This window comes from Poecilia mexicana, unplaced genomic scaffold (genome assembly GCF_051168715.1).
Source record: "Poecilia mexicana isolate PSO_F unplaced genomic scaffold, ASM5116871v1 scaffold_21, whole genome shotgun sequence".
NCBI classification, from domain to species: Eukaryota; Metazoa; Chordata; class Actinopteri; order Cyprinodontiformes; family Poeciliidae; genus Poecilia; species Poecilia mexicana.
The window spans coordinates 9,986,401-10,007,525 of NW_028263390.1; the positions used below are offsets into that span (position 1 = coordinate 9,986,401).

At 41.1% G+C, this 21,125-nt stretch overlaps 1 protein-coding gene across 2 annotated transcripts; it reads left to right on the plus strand.

The window, feature by feature from the left end:
* The first annotated feature begins 170 nt into the window (after positions 1 to 170).
* med23 (mediator complex subunit 23) lies at positions 171 to 17,868 on the plus strand. 2 transcript variants are annotated; one of them, XM_014985774.2, is made up of 30 exons: positions 171 to 350; positions 740 to 771; positions 1,205 to 1,292; positions 1,383 to 1,507; positions 1,594 to 1,705; positions 1,877 to 1,975; positions 2,083 to 2,184; positions 2,581 to 2,650; positions 4,173 to 4,285; positions 4,602 to 4,697; positions 9,133 to 9,339; positions 10,077 to 10,220; positions 10,335 to 10,480; positions 10,570 to 10,815; positions 10,902 to 11,044; positions 11,246 to 11,420; positions 11,894 to 12,057; positions 12,167 to 12,291; positions 12,388 to 12,593; positions 12,688 to 12,868; positions 12,949 to 13,119; positions 13,575 to 13,791; positions 13,872 to 13,981; positions 14,057 to 14,183; positions 14,530 to 14,695; positions 15,576 to 15,648; positions 15,727 to 15,941; positions 16,034 to 16,154; positions 16,240 to 16,371; positions 17,306 to 17,868. In XM_014985774.2, exons 1-30 carry the CDS (start codon positions 300 to 302, stop codon positions 17,531 to 17,533), a joined length of 4,185 nt encoding a protein of 1,394 aa, XP_014841260.1. In that variant the 5' UTR covers positions 171 to 299; the 3' UTR covers positions 17,534 to 17,868. The 2 variants fall into 2 exon arrangements, with proteins under 2 accessions (XP_014841260.1, XP_087857811.1); XM_088001685.1 differs by having other exon boundaries at positions 15,594 to 15,648.
* Positions 17,869 to 21,125: the final 3,257 nt, after the last annotated feature.

Genomic DNA, 21,125 nt, shown 5'->3' on the forward strand with positions numbered 1-21,125 from the left:
ACATTAGATATATGAGTAAGGCATGGAGTATTGCTTTTCATATTATACATTATTATACATTTTTTGTAAATTATATAATAAAGTCGGTATGTATTACTTAAGTGCATATTTTATAAGTTTGACGTTCATAAAAGGTAGCGGAACGTTTTGTCGTGTACCTTAATAGCGTCTGGATTGTTTTAGTCGCTGCACCGTGGTTAGCATTTAGCTTGTTGATATCTGTGCGCTCCCTTGATGGAGTGACCAGCTTGGTTTTTGTGATGTTTTAATGAAAATAACTAACATTTAAAGCGGCAAACATGGCGCTTTCGATGGAGACGCAGCTTCAGAGCATCTTTGAAGATGTTGTGGTAACATGCATGTTTATAACTTGATTTATTAGCGAGCTAAGATTAGTTAGCATTTCACTTGTTAGCTTTTTTTCATTGAAATGCACACAGTGATCTCACTTTAGATTTCATCATATAAACATAAATACAGTTCAGATGGTTAATATTTGATGCATGATTACACATAAAGATATTTGTGACTCAATGGTTTCCACCTCACAAGCTACAGGATATATTTGTTTCGGAACATGCCAAGCATTTTGTTGTGTTTATTTTTATGCAAGTCAGAATTGCACTGGAAATGGGGTTTTTGAAGGCCATGTTAGAGTTAAAACCAAACCGTATAAGTTGTGATTTTACCATTATTTCTATCATTTCAAATAATTGTTCATCTTTTTTGTGTTCCTCAGAAAACCGAGATGATAGAAGAGGCATTTGCAGGGTAAGACTTTAATCTTCACACTTGCAGCACATTGCAAAATTTTTATTTCACCTTGAATTTTTTTTTTTTTTTTTTTTTTTTAGCTCTTACAAAACTAATTTTAGATCTCAGAAAATTTTTTTGGGGGGGATTTATGGAGGAAAAAATCTTCAAAATGGAAGTTTGGGATTATAGAAAGAAAGTTGTAAGAACTCCTCTTAGCATTTTTTTTCAAGCTGTGCCTTGAAGGTAGATACGATCAGTGATTTTATATGAAAGTATCGGTCAGTCTCCCAAAATTAAAAAACTCGCGACTGATTTGTCAGTGCTCCTCTACTGTACAAGATTGAGTTAGTCAGTGTTTTACATCTGGAAAGACCAGCTACAAGAGATAAATTAAGTCAGAGGGTGTATTCACAAAGTCCTGAGATTTATTTATTTATTTTTTTCTTAGGATGTTCATGGACACTCCTGAGAATGAGAGGACTAAACTGATAAGCTGTCTCGGGGCCTTCAGACAGTACTGGGGGACACTGCAACAGGTTTCTACACGTGCAAAGTCAAACACATACCAGCACTAAAAGATAACCTACATTAACTTCATTCCATCAACTGTCTCTGTGTTTCATCAGGACTCTCATGAGCAGTGTGTGCAGTGGATAGTGCGCTTCATCCACAGTCAGCACAGTCCCAAGAGGATCTCATTCCTGTATGACTGTCTGGCGATGGCTGTGGAGACCAGTTTGTTACCGCCCAGGTCAAGACACACTCCCTCCTTAAAGCCTGATTACAAAGATCCTCCATAATTCTTAAACATCTAATTAATCTGAGGTGTATTTTCAGGATGGTGTGTGTTGCCCTGATCAGCTCTGAGAGTTTGGAGTGGGAAAGGACTCGACTGTGGGCCTTAACTTTCAAACTTATTCGCAAGATAATCGGAGGAGTGGATTACAAGGTCTCTCTGACACACAAAACAATGCATGATGAGGAAGTGCCGCTGTATTCTTTAGTCTGACATGTTTGTTATCAAAGCTCTAAGTTGTTTTGTTCTCCATTTTAAGGCTTGTCGAGTAATGTTTACTTAAACTGGGATGGTTTAAAAACTATGTTTTGAATTTTAATCCAGGGCGTTCGCGATCTGCTGAAAGCTGTTCTGGATAAAATCCAGACCATCCCCATCACTGTCAGCTCAGCTATTGTGCAGCAACTGCTGGCGGCAAGAGAGGTACCCAGACACATTGAAAAATGTTTTTGTTTTGTTTTGTAAATCTTTGTCACATTTTCATTTTATTTATTTATTTATTTTTTTATTTTTATTTGCTTCCATTGCAGGTAGTAGAATATATCCTGGACAGAAACGCCTGTCTGCTGCCTGCCTACTTTGCTGTCACAGAAATCAGAAAACTCTACCCAGAAGGACACCTTTCACATTGGGTAAAAGTGTTTCTAATACATAGGGCTGCACAATGTTGGAAAATAATTTGATGGCAACATTGTTGGTAATTGTGACGATATTGATTGCAACTAATCCAAATTTATCTTGCCACCTTTTCTCATCTGTTACTCAAACACTTTTGAAGACCTTCAGCATCTTTGACGCTGTCATTTATGTTAAGTGTCTGCATCCACTGCAACCAATAGGCTAAATATTAGGAACTGATGAGATTTGGAATACATTAACCACTCCTTTCCAAGCAGTCCTTTGTAATTAATATTTTAAACACTCATATTGTCACAACTAATTTGTGCAGCCGTGTTTTAAAACTGGTACTTTGTTTTGGTTATTTTCCCTTGTAATAATCTGTTCATATGACTTTTTCTCATCTGTAGCTTTTGGGCAGTTTGATATCAGACTTTGTGGACAGTTTCAGACCCACAGCCAGAATCAACTCGATATGTGGTAAGGCACTAATTTTGACAAAAAATATACAAGATTTGAGTTAGAAATATTTTTTTCTTCATTTTTAAAAACATTTCATTTCAGTTTGTGTTTGTACAACGTGAGATCAGCAGTCCTTACTTTTTAATCACCTTCATATTGATTTTGTTTTTGTTCAGATATTGCATATTTTTATTTTCTATAACTCACTGAGTCTACTATAGTGAAATGTGATTATGTGACTGATAAATAACAAGCATCAAGAGGAGGTCATTTAGTTATTTAGGAGTACGTTATGATGTAACATGAGCTCTTTATAAATTTTACGACTCTGACAGCTAATACCTGCATTTGTTCCTGACTGGATACAAACTGTTTATTCCTTATTATCTTGTAGGTTTTGGTTTCCTCATCCAAAGTGTACATACACTATTTCATGGTCTGTCATCATACTTGACAGTGTAAATATTAGGTTATGACAAAAGGAAAAATAAACAACAACCTCTGTTTATCAACATTGTGAATATATCTACCGATAAAGTACAAAATGTTTTAAAATATTGTAACAAAAATAAAATAAGGATTCCTGTTCACCCAGTTGTATAAACACGTTTTTCTTCGACATTATTGTTCACTGCTACTGTGTTCCCAGCACATAAATCAAGATGCTTTTAGCACCTGTTTGAATTTTACCACAAAATGATCTATTTGCTCTCGCTGTTTGCTTAGAAACAGCATCTGCTGCTTGTTTGAGAATGAGGCGGACAATCAGCAACTTGCAAACTCTTAAGATAAAGCTATAAATCAGATAAGTAAAGTTTGTTTCATAATGGTTTCAACGTAAAGCTCAATGCCAGGAAACAAGGTGCCATGCTGAGTAATTGTTTTGTCTTTGCGATGGAGCCTGGCTGTAACCAGATCCAGAGCAGTGGGAAAACGTAACTATTTTGATCTGAGTATAAACAAGGTGTCCTTGAACAGCCTTAAAATTTGTGCATCTAAAATTAACATCTTACAATGTCTTAAATTTATATATTAAAAAAAGTAAATAGGCCTTCCATATGTCAATCACAGGCCTTTAATTTTGTCATGCCAACACTATTTAATCTTGTATAGGTAGGTGGTTTTTGTTTGAGTCACCCTCAGACATATTAATTACGTTCTGTGACTCCGAGCCGTTGTGGCTACCGCTAACTAGCTAAAGTGTAAATGTATCACTTGTTACCTGGATGACATTTGTCTTCGCTATTATCTCATTTTGTTGCCAACGCTTTTGTGTGAAAACTGCAGAAAAACCTGATAACATTTTCAGCAGTTTATAATCTGTTGTATCACATTATACACGACATCTTTTCCTTTCGAAATCCAACTCTTTGTATTTGCACCTCTTACTAAATCTTCCAGTCAGATAAGATCAGAAAAATCTCGATGTGATGAAAAGGACACAGCTGCTACTCGTTTCCTCAAATTGATTTTCGTTCAGTTTTTTTTTTTTTTTTTTTTTAATCGGTCGTATCTAATCCGTGTGTATTTGTGTGTGCAGGACGGTGTAGTCTGCTGCCGGTGGTGAACAACAGCGGAGCCATCTGCAACTCTTGGAAATTAGACCCAACAACGCTTCGCTTCCCTCTGAGGGGCATGCTGCCTTATGACAAAGTAACATACCTGTACACAGCTAACACTTTGAATCGCAAAAGTATTCCCAACCCCTTGAATGTTTTCACATTTTGTCACCTTACAGCCGCAATCCTCAATGTATTTTAAGCTGCAGTGCGACATAAAATGATATGACTGTAATCTGAAAGTAAAAATCTGCATAATGTGGCATTTTTTTAATTCAACTTCCTCTTGCTCTGATGTGCCAATGCAGTAAATTACTTTCACAAGTGGTATTAATGCTATCTATTTGGATCCACAGTTTGCGCTTATTTGCCCGTTCTGAAGTGGGATACATGTGTTTTACATTGTGTAGGACCTATTCGAGCCTCAGACCGGCTTGCTCCGCTATGTGCTCGAGCAGCCGTATTCCAGAGAGATGGTGTGCAACATGTTAGGACTCAACAAACAGGTAAAACGGTCTCTCTACCGTTTTCTTTGCCTAAACACCATGCCATTTTTTTTTTGGTTTTTATATACATCTGCCCATTTATTTCTACTTATTCCATTGGTTTGGACTTTTTAAAACATTTTCCCCTTAATTTTTCTTAATCCCTCTCAGTCCTTTTTCACTGACCCTCCTCCCATTCTTCTTTTTGTCATCCTTTCCATGCAGCTGTACAGATCCATGTAATGCAATGCTGTGAGCTTGTCCCATAATGCACTTATGTCAGTTTTCCCTGTTGGGTTCATCCAGTTTCAGCTCGAGTTCACCACTCAGTGTCGCAATGACAGCAAACCATAACTAAAGCAACACACGGGTCTCTGTTGACATTCAGCGAACCAGAGCCTGTTTTGTACACTTTAGATGGCTGAGTTGATGCTAAACTGTGGTGAACAAACAGTGAACATCCTACTTGTAGCTCCTTGGTCACCACTTTCTCTCTGTCTCCCCCCTCCTGCCCCTTTCCCGTCCTCTTTGTTTACTTTTTCTTTCCTGTTTCTCTCTCTTTTGTCCTCTGGTTGTCTCTGGTGTTTGTCCGTCTCTCTGCCATGCGCTCTCTAGACTCTGAACATTGCCCAGGTATGTCGTTGTTCCTCTTCTGGTTACACGACCTGCCAACTAACCAGCTCTCCGCTCGCTTAGATTTTGTTTGTAATACAAAAAAATCTCCAAAGTGGACAAAGACAGAAAGTCGAATGGAAGCAAATCAGAATCGCAACAGTGCTTGAAATGGATGCAGAAGGGGTTCATATGGATATATTTGTGTTTTGAAATGAGTGCTGAATCACTTTTGTGCTCACAGGAAGCAGCAGGTATACGATTTGACTTCTGTGCAACAACGTAGGACATGAATGATGCAGTGTCTTGCCAAATTATTTACATTCCCTAAAATGTTTTCAGTTTTTTTAATTTTTTTTTTATGCTACAACCAAAAAACTTCCATTTATTTTCAGGGCTGGGGGAAGTAGGGCAAAAATAATAAAATGCCAATGATTCATGTGTTTTGTTTTTTGGTGGGCAAAGGTATTCAACTCTCTAATTTATTAGTTTTTTTCAGAACTATTACTCACCATAATTACAGCTGCAAGTCTTTTAGGAAAAAGTCCATACCAGTTTTCCACATTGAGAGATTACATTTTTTGCCTATTCTTACATTTTAAAGGCTAAAATGTGTTTTTTATTAAAGTTGCATTGTGCCATTTAGAAGCAGCTCTGCTCTGCTGAGCCTGCGCTCTTTTAATACATTCTGTTTATAGATTTATTTGTTAATGTTTAACATTCCTTCTGGACTATTGTCCTGCGCTTTAAAACTTTAACCAGCTCTGTGGCTATCACTGATAGTCTTTCACTCGAAACGCCGTTAAAAACTTCCAGTTTATTCTGAGTCAGACTAAGTATTTTCAAGTTGAAACCCTGCTGTTGACATTTCAGGTGCTGTTGCACTGCATGTGTGGATGTAGTCTGGTGCTTGCCTGTTGTCAGCAAGGTGCTTGTTGTCATGCCAACCTGGGCAAAACTGTTTCCAGAAACTCTAACTCGCATTACTGAGGACGCATCTTCTTCCCTATGCATTTGTTTGTCGACACATAACAGCTTACTATAACCTTGCAGGAACAGGGAATACTATTTGTAGTTTGTGACCTTCAGACACCTGATTAAACAAGCAGTCAGAGAGGAAGCAGAGCTGGTTTTAAAACAATATCAGGTTGGCAGGAGGAGCAGGAAGTTGGTTCTCTGTTATAAATGTATAGAAAGGAAATTGATTCCCAGAGGTTAATTTATTGTTGCATAATGGGTCATTTTTAGTTGTGACTGAGGATTTTAGATCTACAGAAACAATGTGATCTGAAAGATCTGAGCCATTTGTGAGTCTGGTAAGGGCTTTAAGGAGGTCTCAAGAACTTGAAATCAGCCATTCCACTGTATGGAAAGTACTCTACAGGTGGAGGGATTTCAAAATAAAAGCGGTCTGCGTTCACCCTGAGAGCAGACAGTAAGAGTCTGAAAGGAAAACACTCGAATGTTTCTTGGAGAAACGGCGAAATACCTTAACCGCTGCCCGACTAAAAAGCCACGGGATAGTGAAGTAGATTCAGAAGCCAAGGGAAAGCTTCATATACAAACCCAGCTGTGATTGGCTGGTTGACGGACCGCTGACCTGTGGCACAACAATTAAATAGTGTGCTGTAAACGAAGGGCGTAGATTGTTGGATGTCTTTTATTGAGCTGTAACACCCAAGATAAAAGTTGGATGTAAGGGAGGCTTGAAGTCTTGCTGTTTGTGGAACAAGGAATCTTAACTTGAACTCGATTAGTGTTTCCATACACAATTGTCCGTGACGTATAATTGTTGGCATTAAACTGTTGTAATAGCTGAGGTTGTGTTTAATTCAAAGCATTGGATTGGATTGATTCAGGAGAAGAAATCTGCTAAATTGAAGGACTTTTTGTCCTGATGTTTAGTGATTTCTAGTTCTCCAGTGATTGGGGTGATTTTTATTTTTTATTTTTTGGAGTGATGTAGATAAACCATGTGGGTGATTTTCAGAAATTTCACAGAAGCTGCGCCTCTCTTTTTCTCTGTCCCTTTGTTGCCTTCTATTTCCCTGTGTGAGCATGGAAAAGAGGTTGTACCAGTAGTTGGATTTTATTTTTAAAAAGCAAAACAAATAAATAAATACAATTGAGTGAGAAAGTGAAGGACAGCCTCCTCTTCTTCCTCCTAATCTCCCCTTCCCCCCCTCTGACTGCCTCTCCAAACCTTGCAGTTCTGCATGCAGGAATGTGTTGCACCTTTTTTTTTTTTTTGGTTGGTTGCTGTGCCGTGCTGTGTTGCGTCGTGCTGTGTTGTTCAACCCAATCTGTGTCTGAGTTACATAAGAACTTCTATCCCCAGAGGTTTCACACGACTTCCTAGTGAAAGAGATCTTTACCTCCTTCGCTCTGACAACAGGATGTGAATTCAGTTGTCTTATAAATAAAATATTTTGTGCTCCATTTCTTCATAAAGCTGGTGAAACTAGACCTGCACCACGCGATTTGTTGTAAAATCAATAATCAGTTTTATTGATTTTTAACAGCTCTTATATTGCACCATTAATGAACCGTAATAAAGCCATAAGCGTTACACAGAGAAAGAAAACCAGAAAACTCAGATAGAATGAGGTCAACAAAGTACAGCAGGTCACCTGACGCTGACAGAGCTGCAGCAGCCATTACGGTCTCTCTTTTACTGTGAGCATGAATCTGTTGTTTGGAAACCGACAGATTCAGTAGATCAATAAATTAATACGATGAGTTTGTGTTGCATTATTGCGAGACACGTACGCACGCATGCACAAACACACACACACACACACACACACACACACACACACACACACACACACACACACACACGCGCGCCAGCAGCAGGGATTGTGAGTCTAAACAGAAACTGATACATTTTTTTAATTTTATTTTATTTTTTATTGACTCGATTAGCAACCCGATGCGGACTCTAAGGATCTGGATCAAGAGCTTTATTTTGTTTTAAAACAGTTAAAACACCTTGGTTAAAAAAAAAAAGAAGAAAAATTCATAGCTAAAAATGCCAATTGAAAGCTCTTTCAGTTAAAGGAAATATTTAGTCAACAGTTTAAAACGAGCAGAGCAGAGTCTTTGTCTTGAGTGTGCAACATTAAATATATTGACTAAATAAAGACTTAAAATATGATTTGCAAAAATTCTGAATAAAATCAATCACAGTTTGGGGCTTTAATATCCCTTTATTCATCTCTCCTCCTGCCTGCCTTTCCCGTTTTCCTACAGTATCCTATTCTCTTGGGAATGCTCCTCCTTCCCTGTTTTTGTTTATTTCGTTTTCCCCACTTTTCTATCCCCTTTTTGAAAAAAAAAAAAAAAAAAAAACATCTTTCTACCCTAGCAAATGTTATACTGATGTATTTCAGTTCTAATTCTAACCAGAACTACCAAATATGATGATATGCTGTTTGAAAATTAATTAATGCTGTTTTCATGCAGGTGAATTTTAGTTTTACTTGCATCAAGGTCCTTGTTTTATCACTATGGATTTAAATAATTATGCAGTGTGTACAAAAATCATGCTGTGGTAACTGTACGTTATTTATTTATTTTTTTATTGACTTTTGAATCTCAGTGAAATGAAAGGACGAGGGGAAGCTGTACGCCAGAATAGAGCTGCAGTTGAACCTCGATAAGATCCCGTCCTGCATGAGAGAGACTGAAATATATTTTCCAAGTCTGTGTGTTTTAATAATGGCTGTGGCATGTGAAACTTTAGCGTAGTTGTAATAATGTTTTTGTCTTTCTGTGTTAACCCTCCTGTTGTCGCGCTTCCTTTGTCCTTCGCCCTTTTGACGCTCCGCTCCTCGCCTTGCAGCAAAAGCAGCGGTGCCCGGTGCTGGAGGAGCAGCTGGTGGACCTGGTGGTGTACGCCATGGAGCGGTCGGAGACGGAGGAACATTTCGACGCCGACATCGGAGGAACGAGCCAGTTACTGTGGCAACACCTCTCCTCGCAGCTCATCTTCTTTGTGTTGTTTCAGTTTGCGAGCTTCCCTCACATGGTGCTCTCCTTGCATCAGAAGGTAAGACAGTTTCTATGAGCAGAGTTGGTGCATCTTCCGCTCAGATTTTAAGGACACAGGATTGCCACAGCTGAATAGGAGAGTCAGGAAAAGAATGAAAACGGGTTGTTTTGTGCTTTTTCATGTCTTTGAGCCTCTTGGATCAGTGTGATTAATCTGAACCTGGGGTTTCTAAACTGTCTGGGTTAGATGCCAAATAAAACATTTGTCCAAGATAACAAACTGTTGCTTAAACAATCTGTCTTTAGTGCTGGATGATCCAGTCTGACAAGTCAAAGATTTTGCAAAATGTTGAAATGGAGCGGCTCTTAGGTGGTCCAGTGGCCAAAAGTGCTGAAACATAAACTTAAAATTTAATTCTACATGATACAATACAATCTGTTGGTTATGTCTTTATTCTAAAGTCTCATGAACTCTCACCAGATGAACCTGCACACCCAAGGTTAGGTGTTGTTGAGCCAGACTCTCTCCAGTGTTTAGGATTTGTTTTAGTCTTCTGTATAAAACTGTTATGTTGAATGCCTGTTGCCATCTCAGAGTCCACTCAAAATAATGCTCTAATAAATGCCGACTTAAATGGGAGCATCTCTTTAAAGACGCACTCATTTTTGATTTATTGCTTATAGTGACAGGCTTAGTTGATGCACAAACAGCTTTCTGTTGCTAAATGACATGAATTGGGTGAAAAATCCTACTCTTAATCATCCTTGTTTTTCTCAACCTTTCTGTCTTTGTAGCTTGCAGGCAGAGGTCTTATTAAAGGCAGAGATCACCTGATGTGGGTCCTGCTGCAGTTCATATCAGGCAGCATTCAGAAAAATGCCTTAGCTGACTTCTTGCCAGTCATGAAGCTCTTTGACCTGCTTTACCCAGAAAAAGAGGTAAACTAAAGTGAACTGGTGCACTCAGTTTGGCTTTTTTGCTGTGTGTGTTACTTTATGCATTTGATCGTAATAACTAAATGTAGCAAAAAAAAAATTTCTCCACATTTTCAGTGTATACCGGTTCCTGACATCAGCAAACCTCAGTCGACTCACTCCTTTGCCATGACCTGCATCTGGATCCACCTGAACCGCAAAGCTCAGAACGACAACTCCAAACTACAGATTCTCATACCGCACTCCCTGAAACTCCACCATGAGTACGTATATTTAACTCATCTGGTCCCACAGTGGAATTGCCGCTCTTAGTTTATCAGTAGTTTACTCATTGTCATCGTCTTCGTCTCAGGTTTCTCCAGCAGTCGCTGCGTAACAAAAGCCTGGGCATGTCCGACTACAAGATCGCCTTGCTGTGCAACGCCTACAGCACCAACTCCGACTGCTTCTCGCTGCCGATGGGCGTCCTGGTGGAGACCATCTACGGAAACGGGTCCATGAGGATCAACCTGCCCGGCACCAGCTGCATGGCGTCAGGATCCGTCACTCCGCTGCCCATGAACCTGCTGGATTCTCTCACTGTGCACGCGAAAATGAGGTAGTAGAGAAAGGAAGGGAGAGAGCAGTTCATTTGAGCCGAAGCGGTTTATCTTTAACGCATGCGTCCGCCGGGTTTGTTTTCAGCCTGATCCACAGCATCGCCACGCGTGTGATCAAACTGGCCCACGCCAAGTCCAGCGTCGCCCTGGCTCCGGCGCTAGTGGAAACGTACAGCAGGCTTTTGGTCTACATGGAGATCGAGTCACTGGGCATCAAGGGATTCATCAGTAAGTGTTTGCTTATGTTTTGACGTAGGACGAACTTACAAAGAATGTTTGAAGAATCCAGGAAAACACTTTTGACGAACCGGTGCGCAAAACTTTGCGAACGTATCCATGCCGCTTAAATTTCTGAACGTTTTTCACCGGTATTTTTTGCGCTGAAATAAATGTCAGTATGCAGAAACATTACAAAACTTCCCTGTCCAGGTCAGTTGCTGCCCAATGTGTTCAAGTCTCACGCGTGGGGGATCCTTCACACGCTGCTGGAGATGTTCAGCTACAGGATGCATCACATCCAGCCGCACTACAGGGTTCAGCTCCTCAGCCATCTACACAGCCTGGCTGCCGTGCCCCAGACCAACCAGAATCAGCTGCATCTCTGGTAACCTCAATGCAAGAAAGAAATGGTTGTTCTACGCTCTGGAGGTTCAAATTCTTAAGTAAAAAACTGCAACAATTAAGCAGGAAGACGGTGTTGTGAAAGAGCATGTAATAAAAACGAAAACCGCAAGAGAGATGCAGTTAATTAGGTTGCAGGATAAAGAAAAAATATATGCAAATTAAAAATTAACATTTTCATACGTTTCCCAAGGTTTAATTCTAAGGATCCCTGGTTTTGTTTTGCTGTTTCTTTTTGTATATATAGTAATGATATTTGTAAAGTCTCCATATTACTGCCATTTGTTCTGTTTGGAAATGACTCAACTGATATGATGTGAAAAGGTTTTGCGTCGTCTTTTATTTTCTTACTATGTACGATGTAGTAGTAATAGTGAGAGTGTGTATCTGATTGTGCTCAAGTTTTTTTTTTACTCATAACTTTATAGAAACCGAGATTTGTGTCTCTTTCCTCAGCGTCGAGAGCACCGCCCTGCGGCTCATCACGGCGCTGGGGAGTTCAGAGGTCCAACCTCAGTTCACCCGCTTCCTCAACGACCCGAAGACCGTCCTCTCTGCCGAGTCAGAGGAGTTGAACCGAGCTTTGATACTGACGCTGGCCAGGGCCACGCATGTGACTGGTACTTTCCAGTAGACTTTGTTTTTAGATCCGTTTTGTTTTGGTTTCAGCTTCATTTATTCCGCCACGCTTCCTCAGCTGAAAAGCCGTCTGCTCTGTACCTTCTGCAGATTTTTTCACCGGCTCCGACTCCATTCATGGCACCTGGTGTAAAGACATCCTCCAGACCATCATGAGTTTTACGCCTCACAACTGGGCGTCTCACACTCTGTCCTGCTTCCCAGCTCCTCTGCAGGTGCCACGCGTTTACCTCTGCAGGCACGACATGGATTAAAAACGACAGATTTATTTATTTTGTTTTCATTAAACTATTCCTCTGTTTGCCATGCAGGCGTTCTTCAAGCAGAACAATGTTCCTCAGGAGTCTCGCTTCAACCTGAAGAAGAACGTGGAGGAGGAGTACAGGAAGTGGAAGTCGATGGCCAATGAGAATGACATCATCACCCACTTCTCAATGCAGGGCTCTCCTCCCTTGTTCCTGTGTCTGCTGTGGAAGATGCTCCTGGAGACGGATCGCATAAACCAGATAGGATTCAGGTCTGGAGACGCTGCTTTGTACTATGAGAGAGGATGGTGTCATGAATTAAGACATTGTGATTTATTTATTTAGTGTTTTTTAAACCTTGATCAGGGTTTTGGAGCGAATCGGAGCTCGTGCGCTGGTGGCTCACGTCCGAACATTCGCCGACTTTCTTGTCTACGAGTTCTCGACTTCGGCTGGCGGACAGCAGCTCAACAAGTGCATCGAAATCCTGAACGACATGGTCTGGAAATACAACATCGTCACTCTGGACAGACTCATTCTGTGTCTGGTGAGAACATCTACAGAAACTCGGCATCGCTGATGCTCCTCTTTGGTTCAGTGTTCTTCATTAGCGGTGTTTTCTTCCAGGCGATGCGAAGCCACGAGGGGAACGAGGCTCAGGTCTGTTACTTCATCATCCAGCTCCTTCTGTTGAAGCCGAGCGACTTCAGGAACCGAGTCAACGACTTTGTGAAGGAGAACGCTCCTGAGCACTGGCTGCAGAGCGACTGGCACAACAAACACATGAACTACCACAAGGTGTCTTTTATTTATTTTATTTCTTCTTCTTAAAAGATTTTATGTCAAAATATTGAGTGTTTTCAGGTTTAAATGGGTCTGGAAAAAGAAAAAGGACTGTGGAAAATGATTGATTCTATCATTTTTCTTAACGAATTCTCTACATGTTTTCCTACATGTTTGTGGGTTCATTTGTCTGTCCATCTCGTCGAATCTGTAAAGACCCTTTTTTGTTTAATCCAATTAAGCGATAATCAATTGAATCAATTTCTAAAATGATTGTTAGTTGCCGTCCTAGTCATGGGGTTTGAAAAAGATTTCCAAAAGTCTAAAATGTAACTCACTTAAACCTGCAGATATCCCTCTCCTTCCACTTTGCCACAGTTTGTAGCCTGTCAGGGTATTTCCTGACTGTCGACCAAAATTGAGTTTGAGAAAGTAATGCTGACAGGGAAAAACCTTCGTTTCATTGCCAGAAATACCCTGAGAAGCTGTACTTTGAGGGTCTTGCAGAACAAGTGAGCCCTCCCCTGCAGCTGCAGTCTCAGTACCTGCCGATCTACTTCGGCAACGTCTGCCTGCGCTTCCTGCCCGTCTTCGACATTGTCATCCACCGCTTCCTGGAGCTCCTCCCCGTCTCCAAGTCTCTGGAGACGCTACTGGATCACCTGGGGGGACTGTACAAGTTCCACGGTGAGGAAGACCATTGGTCGGCGGGGGCAAACGTCGGTAAGCACCAAAGTTTTTAATCTGCGAATGTCTTCTGTTCTCAGACCGGCCCGTGACGTACCTGTACAACACCCTTCACTACTACGAACGGCATCTCAGAGACCGAACCAACCTGAAGAGGAAGCTGGTTCACGCCATCATGTCTTCACTGAAGGCAGGCAGAGAGAACCGAGCAGAGCTGCCGTTGGATATGAGCGGCGGCGTTAACCCTGAAGCTTTTGTTCTGCAGGACAACCGAACCCCAGGATGGTGTCTGAGTGAGACCTACTTGAAGTTTGGCATGAACCCCAGGGAGGACAACGTCTGGATCCCCGACGACACCTACTACTGCAAGCTGATTGGCCGCCTTGTGGACAATATCCTTTTAATAATCTGAACGGATCCATCACCGTAACGAGATCAGACTGATGCAGGGTAATGGAGGAAAGCACAGCCCTCTGAGGCGCCCGGCTAATACACTTGTTACTCCTAATAGCATGTCTCCCTCGATGGCTTTGCAAAGCAATTAAAAGTGAATTTTTTACTGTTGTGCCCCAACGTGTTGTTAGAATTATCTGTAAGCAAGATAAAAATCGGCCTCAGGGCTTTTCGTGGCTGCTGGGTTACTCGCCTCCGCTCATTCAAAACAAGGTCATCTTCGCTTTCATTGGAGTTGAAAGCGATGCTACTCCCATCTCTGCCCGCCTTAACTCTCGCTCCCACCCATGGCGGGAAAGTCGCCCGGCCCCTTCCCGAACTGTGACTGGAGGTTCAACGAGTTCCCCAACCCCGCGGCTCACGCCCTGCATGTCACCTGCGTGGAGCTCATGGCTCTGGCCGTCCCGGGGAAGGACGTGGGAAATGCTTTGCTCAACGTGGTGTTAAAGAGGTGCAGCAAACACATTAATGATTGTGAATTGCATGCAAATCTGTGGTTTGTAGCATTAGTAGTTTCCTGTTTACTCTTTCTTTTTTTTTTTTTTTTTTTTTTTTTTTTGTTAATCAACCAAATCTGTCTCATTGAGATTCCAGATCTGGATGGAGCAAACAAACCTAGACTTCAGAATTTTGACAAAGACACAAAATCTTGTCAAGTATTTTGGTCTAATTTCTCTTAGTTTTGTTTCATTTCAAGTGTGCTAACTTACAAGTATCTTTTCAGAAAGATAAAGGACCTTGTTTTTAGTAAATAATACCTTAATATTGACGAAAAAGTACTATTTCACTTATAATAAAACTTTTCCCCTCCTATTGTAAGGGAGATAATTTGCCAGTGGAATTTGTACTTTTTTATCAATATGAAAACAATCTCCCATATCATTGCTGAAAAGTTACTTGTAAGTTAGTGCACTTTAAATAAGATAAAACTAAGATATTTGCATTAGAAACTAGACCAAAAACACTTGGTAAGATTTTCTCTTTTATATTGTGTTTTCATTCAGGGATAAATGGTTTGGTAGTTGAAGTTCTCGGCATCAGCTTTCTTCCTGGTTTAGTTCTTTCTCCTTTAACCCCAATTTGTTGGACGCGAAGCAAAGATTGTGATTTTCTTATTTCCAAATCGAAAGGCTTGATAAGTTGGAAGGAAAGTTGCAGAATGACTTTTTTAAATGCATAAACCAGCAGCCAAGGCAGCAAGCCCAGAGGAACGTCCACTGCTCATCGAAAGCTTCAGTTATTGATTGCTGACCTTCAAAACGTAGTGTGATGTGACTATAGGTCGCCTGCTGATTTGTGTGGTTGAGATTGAAATCTTTTTCACCTTTTAGTCAACCTCTGGTTCCCAGGGAGAACATCACAGCTTGGATGAACGCCATTGGACTGGTGATCACTGCCCTTCCTGTAAGAAAACTCACAGAAAACGTGACATCTTTTGAGCGTTTCCAAACAACTTCAAACATCTCTCATCTCCTGTCGCAGGAACCCTACTGGATCGTCCTCCACGACCGCATCATCTCTGTGCTCAGCTCTCCGGCGTTGACGTCGGAGACCGAGTGGGCGGGGGATCCCTTCGCCTTGCTGGACTTCACCGCCTGCCACCAGAGCTACAGCGAGATGAACTGCAGCTACGTGCTGGCGTTGACGCACGCCGTGTGGCACCACTCCTCCATCGGACAGCTCTCCCTGATTCCCAAGTTAGCCTTCCCACCTTCTCTTTTAAAGCCTGCCATTGTGTGCTTTTAAGGGTCTGGTGTGATGTAGCACTTTATCTTTTTTTTGTGTGTAGATTCCTGTCAGAGACGCTGAAGCCCATCGTCCAGACAGAGTTGCAGTTGCTTTATGTGTATCACCTAGTGGGGCCGTTCCTGCAGCGCTTTCAGCAAGAAAGGACACGATGCATGCTGGAGGTACAATCACAGCTCTAGTTTTGGACGATAAAAACGATAAACGTTTGGGTTTTTCTTTAAGCACTTGTCAATGTTTGTGTTAAAGATCGGGGTGGCCTTCTATGAGATGCTGCAGGCCGTTGACCAGCACTGCCAACATCTGAGCTACATGGACCCCATCTGTGATTTTCTCTATCACATCAAGTACATGTACACCGGAGACAGCGTGAAGGAGCAGGTGAGGACAAACCAGAATGATGGCGGTTGTTCACCGATGAAGGAGGAAGCTGAAAAAGAGACTGAGATGATGTGATTTCATAGAACCAAAACACCCGGTAGGGACGACGTAACTCTGCTGTTTATCTAACCAGACAGCTGAGAATACAATTATCACTGGATTGTCAAAATGCTTTTCTATATTTCCATCAGATTCACCTGAAGTGACAGGAGAGGTCAGACTGAGGATAGTTTTGTTTTTTTTTTGTTGTCATTTTTCAATTTTGTGTGTCGGCTTCTTTCGCAAAATTATTCAATCTGCACAAAATGGATCGTACGACAATCTGCATAACAGAAAACGATGTCGAAGGATTCAGCCAAACCGAGCTTCAGAGTTGTCGCACGAAAAAAGTGTAGCTGGTTCTGAATCTGGCGAATTATTTACCCATTTGTATTATTTTGTTTCCGTGGAAACGCACAAAATTTCTCGCGTTTTGGTAATGTTCGGTTGGTCCATAATATATGAGTTCAAATGTTGCCCAACTCTTATTGTGACGTATATTCAGTACATTTTAACTGAAAACTGCACAATGTGTTTAGGGGGAAGAAATATACTGCTCAAAAAAATAAAGGGAACATTTCACTTTAATTTTGTGTGTGGCTCCAAATCCAGGCCTCCATTGGTTAATAAATTTGATTTCCATTGATGATTTTTGTGTGATTTTGTTGTCAGCACATTCAACTTTGTACAGAACAAAGTATTCAATGAGAAGATTTCATTCATTCAGATCTAGGATGTGTTATTTGAGTGTTCCCTTTATTTTTTTGAGCAGTGTATATAAAAAATAAAATCACCAGCTGCCTAACCTGGGACCAGCAGTTTCTGAAATACCCAGACAGACTAACCAGTCTACCACCAACCATGTTGAAATATCCCTAAATTCATCTCTCTCCAGGTGGAGAAAATCATCATGACGCTTCGCCCCGCGATGAAGCTGCGTCTGCGCTTCATCACTCACAGCAGCATCATCGAGACCTCCTCATCAGCCGCCGCCGCCGCGTCGTCTGCCTCCGCCTCTTCCTCCTCCGCCGGCACTCCCCAGCCTCCTCCTTCCTCGCTCTCCTCCACCAACGCCGCAGCGTCTCCCTCCTCTTCCTCACAGCACGCACACACGCCCATGTAAAGACGGAAGGGAAGACAACGCTGGTGAACTGAAACGCGAAATGACAGCCAGGTGTTTTGGCTGGGAGTTTTTGAAGCGTAAAGATGGATTTCAAAGTCGCTGTTCTGTTTTTTTTTTTATTTACGTCGTCAGAGGAAAGAAAACTTGGGAAGCTGATTGTGTTATTTGCATGACTGTAGTGAATAATCAGAACAGGCAAAGTGCAAAGATTTACTGTTGCAGAAGGATCACATAACTATTTCTTACTACTGTGTTTTATTTTTGTAGTCTTTTTCTACATTGAATATTACTTTTACTTCATTGAAAACTGCAATAAAATTGTTTTTTATACTAAATGTGCTGTGAACTTTTTACACCAGTTTCTTTTGATAACATCTTCTCAACTTCACTTAATATTTTTCCTTGGCTCTTCTATTATTTTTTGTTGCTCTACTTCTTAGCCTCCTGTTGGCCCAGATTTGAACCTGTCAGGTCATTTTATCCTCATTCTTCTCTCTGGAGAAACCTTTTCTTTGACCGTCACTCTCGAGCAGGTCATCAAAGTGTCAAGCATGCAAGAGCAAACTGATGTGCTGTCATACACAATATATCGGCTGTTTTGCGGCTGTATGCCAGTAGGGGGAGTCCCAACATTTATTTTTACAAACCATATTCTTTTCTTGAACATCCGCCGCCATATTTTTGGTCCAAGAAGACAAAACACTTTTTTTTTTTACACCTGTGTATTTTTGCCAGAATAAAGTGCTAAAATATTTAGGTCAACACTATACAAAGCTTAGAGTTTGACTGCAACAAGTAGGCTCAAGAAATGAGTAGGATTTGATACACAAACTCTTACTTTTTGGTTACTAAAACCTTGCAGATGGCCAGCAGAGGTTTAAAATTTGATCCAACGTTTGACTTTGGGGGTCAGGATATTAATCCATTGAGGTCCAGCACTAGCTTTTGTGAAAATCGGGGCCTTGAATACAAAACCCAGTAGCTTTAAATTGCAGTAAAATAACCCTCTATATAGTCTTCTAGTAGTACATGGTCTACTGTAGTAGTGCTACGTCTCTCCTAACTTGACTCACCAATGCCGCTCGGCCTGTTGCAGCATCCGTTTTATTTGGCGATGGCGAATGTTTCCCTAGCTAGCGGGAAATTTACTGAACAGCCTCGAATTAATGTTGCTGTTCAGTTCAGAAGTCTACTATAATATTCACCTGAAATGTGAAGGCCTGACCTCACACGTACTGCTCCAGTCTTCAACAAACTCACTTCTTGCTCCTGCTGACGGTGTTTTTCGGTTAGAGCAGTTTGCTGCAGTGCTAGGCTAATGCTAGCATGTGCACTTCCCGTTGAACGTGACATGTTGGCTTGTGTCATATTTTAGAGCAGTCACTCCAGGGCAGTTGTGGAGAGAAAGTTCTCCTGATTCAAAACGTTGTGTGTGGGTAAACCGTACAACATCAGCAAGGGTCTGCCACTCCATCCCTCCTCATTCTGGTCACCAGCGTGTTCAGGCCCTGCAGTGGGATGGAAATCTGATCCTACAATGTTCGCTGTAGCCAGAGTCAGGACTGTAGGCAGGCCATCCGGTTCTCTCCAACCTACCTCGATGTCTTTTTGTATGAAGATTTGCAATCAACAGTGATGAGCGTTGTTTTATTTCCAGTGAGTGAGACGCCTCCCCACACCATCACACTGCCTCCACAAAATCTGTTTGGCATTGGGAAAACGGGTTTGGCAAAATTTTCATGAGCATAACCTGCACACCTAATTCAGCTGCTCAGTCACCAATCCTTGTCGCTTACAAATGTCCCACAATTTCAGGGAAAATAAAGAGTCAGTGAAAGAATAGATTATTTTTGCCCTGGGCATTGTTGCTAACAAAAATATACTTTTTTTTTTCTTGATATATTTTGGTTTTCACAGCTTATCCAAACAGATGGCCTTCTGAGATTTCTTTCTCTCTCCCTGCTGTTTTCCAGTTTTTTTTTCCTTAGTTAAGGTTTTTGTTTTCTAGAATAGAAAGAGGCAAAAATAAACATTGACGACCACATTTTAATAATCCAAACAATTCTTCAATTAAAAAGTGGTGCAGTGATTAAGACAAGTCTGTTAATATTTGCACAATTTTAATGTAACATCTCCTTGCTCAGATAGCACCTAAATTTGGCAGTTTTTTTAGCCTCAGTGTGATGATAAGAATGCTGCTGATCTGTGACCCTCTCCACCCACATCCTCAATTCCATGCCCAGAATACACGATAAAAAGAAAAAAAAGAATGCAAAGTAGCAAACCACCAGCTGAATTAAAGAGCAAATTTGTGGAATAATAAAAACATATTTGTAAGGCCAGAAAGAGGCACATTGCTTCACAACTTTTCACTGCATAACTTTCTAACCAACTACACTTAATACAGTAATTTAATCCATAATTATCACAAATCTTTTCAATTTGACTACTAAAGCTGCTCTATGCACTTGGATTGTGGATTTCCTAATATTTAACATAGTGTAAGAGTTCCTTTACATTGATAATGTTCAACTGGTGCTTATGTATCAGAATGAATTCTGGTGCTCTATGTAACATTTATTAATTCCGTCACTGTAATCTCCCGTGCTTTTAAACTTGATTGCCCTAATTTGGGCATAAAAACAGGCGTTTCCTCTTATGGAATGGAAATTGCACCCTGCTGTTCATCCTTTCCAAATCCCAGAGTTGGTGATTGTAGTTTTCCAGCGTCAGTATTGGTCACCAAAATAATGATCGAAGCAGCATGTTGTCTTTTCTGATGATTACCCCATCTAAAGAGAGTCATTTTCTGAATATCTGTTTATTTTCTTTATATAAGAGGACAACGAAGACAAAACAAAATTTAGAGGCAAGTTTGAACAGCTCATGTTAGATCTACGAGACCTCAGGTATTAATCCTGGAGTTAAAAAAAAAACAAATCTGAAGATTCCTTCTGGTGTCTAGTTACTTTTTACTATTGATTGTGAAGATGTAGGCTGCGGTGAAGAGCCAGCGTCTCAGTTGCTCTGTTCCTGGCTTCTCTTCTGCCTTTGCTTGGACTGTAGCATCACTCCAGTCCTTCCATCCTGTCGATTCCTGCTGCACGGGCTTATGAACACCTCATAAAAACCCTAGTGTTTATGTAGCAGACCAACAATAAGGTCAGGAAAATATCAATTGTTCTCCCATATCCACTCTAGATCACATTAGATAGTCACCAGGTCAGCTGTAAGTGAATTACACGAATGTTATGCAAGGTCTCTTCAAATTACATCAGAGACTCGAGGGTCTCTTGTGATTTTCATCGCGAGGACAGCGCTAATGCAATTCTTGCCCGCCCTCACTTGCGGCTTCACGTTGAGTGTCGTAGGCTTGCATCCAGGAAGCTTCGGCATCGCAAAGTTTCATGCAGGCCTTATCAGATCTCCACCGCTTCTCTTGCGCTTTAATCCTGTTCTTTGAGCTGCGCGTGCATGATTGAGTCATCACATTCTCTCCCCATAAGGCAGAGATGTAGGTCAGAGAGTGCAGCACCCTTATGGCCTGTGGCTCATCCATTTAACTCAACTCCCCCACCCCAAAATGTAACGT

Bases quoted from the DNA above. Each gene is read 5' to 3' on its own strand.
- med23 (XM_014985774.2), top strand. From the start codon at position 300: ATGGCGCTTTCGATGGAGACGCAGCTTCAGAGCATCTTTGAAGATGTT. The intron at 11,045-11,245 runs GTAAGTGTTTGC...TTCCCTGTCCAG, and splicing joins GGGCATCAAGGGATTCATCA to GTCAGTTGCTGCCCAATGTG. The intron at 16,155-16,239 runs GTACAATCACAG...TTTGTGTTAAAG, and splicing joins GGACACGATGCATGCTGGAG to ATCGGGGTGGCCTTCTATGA.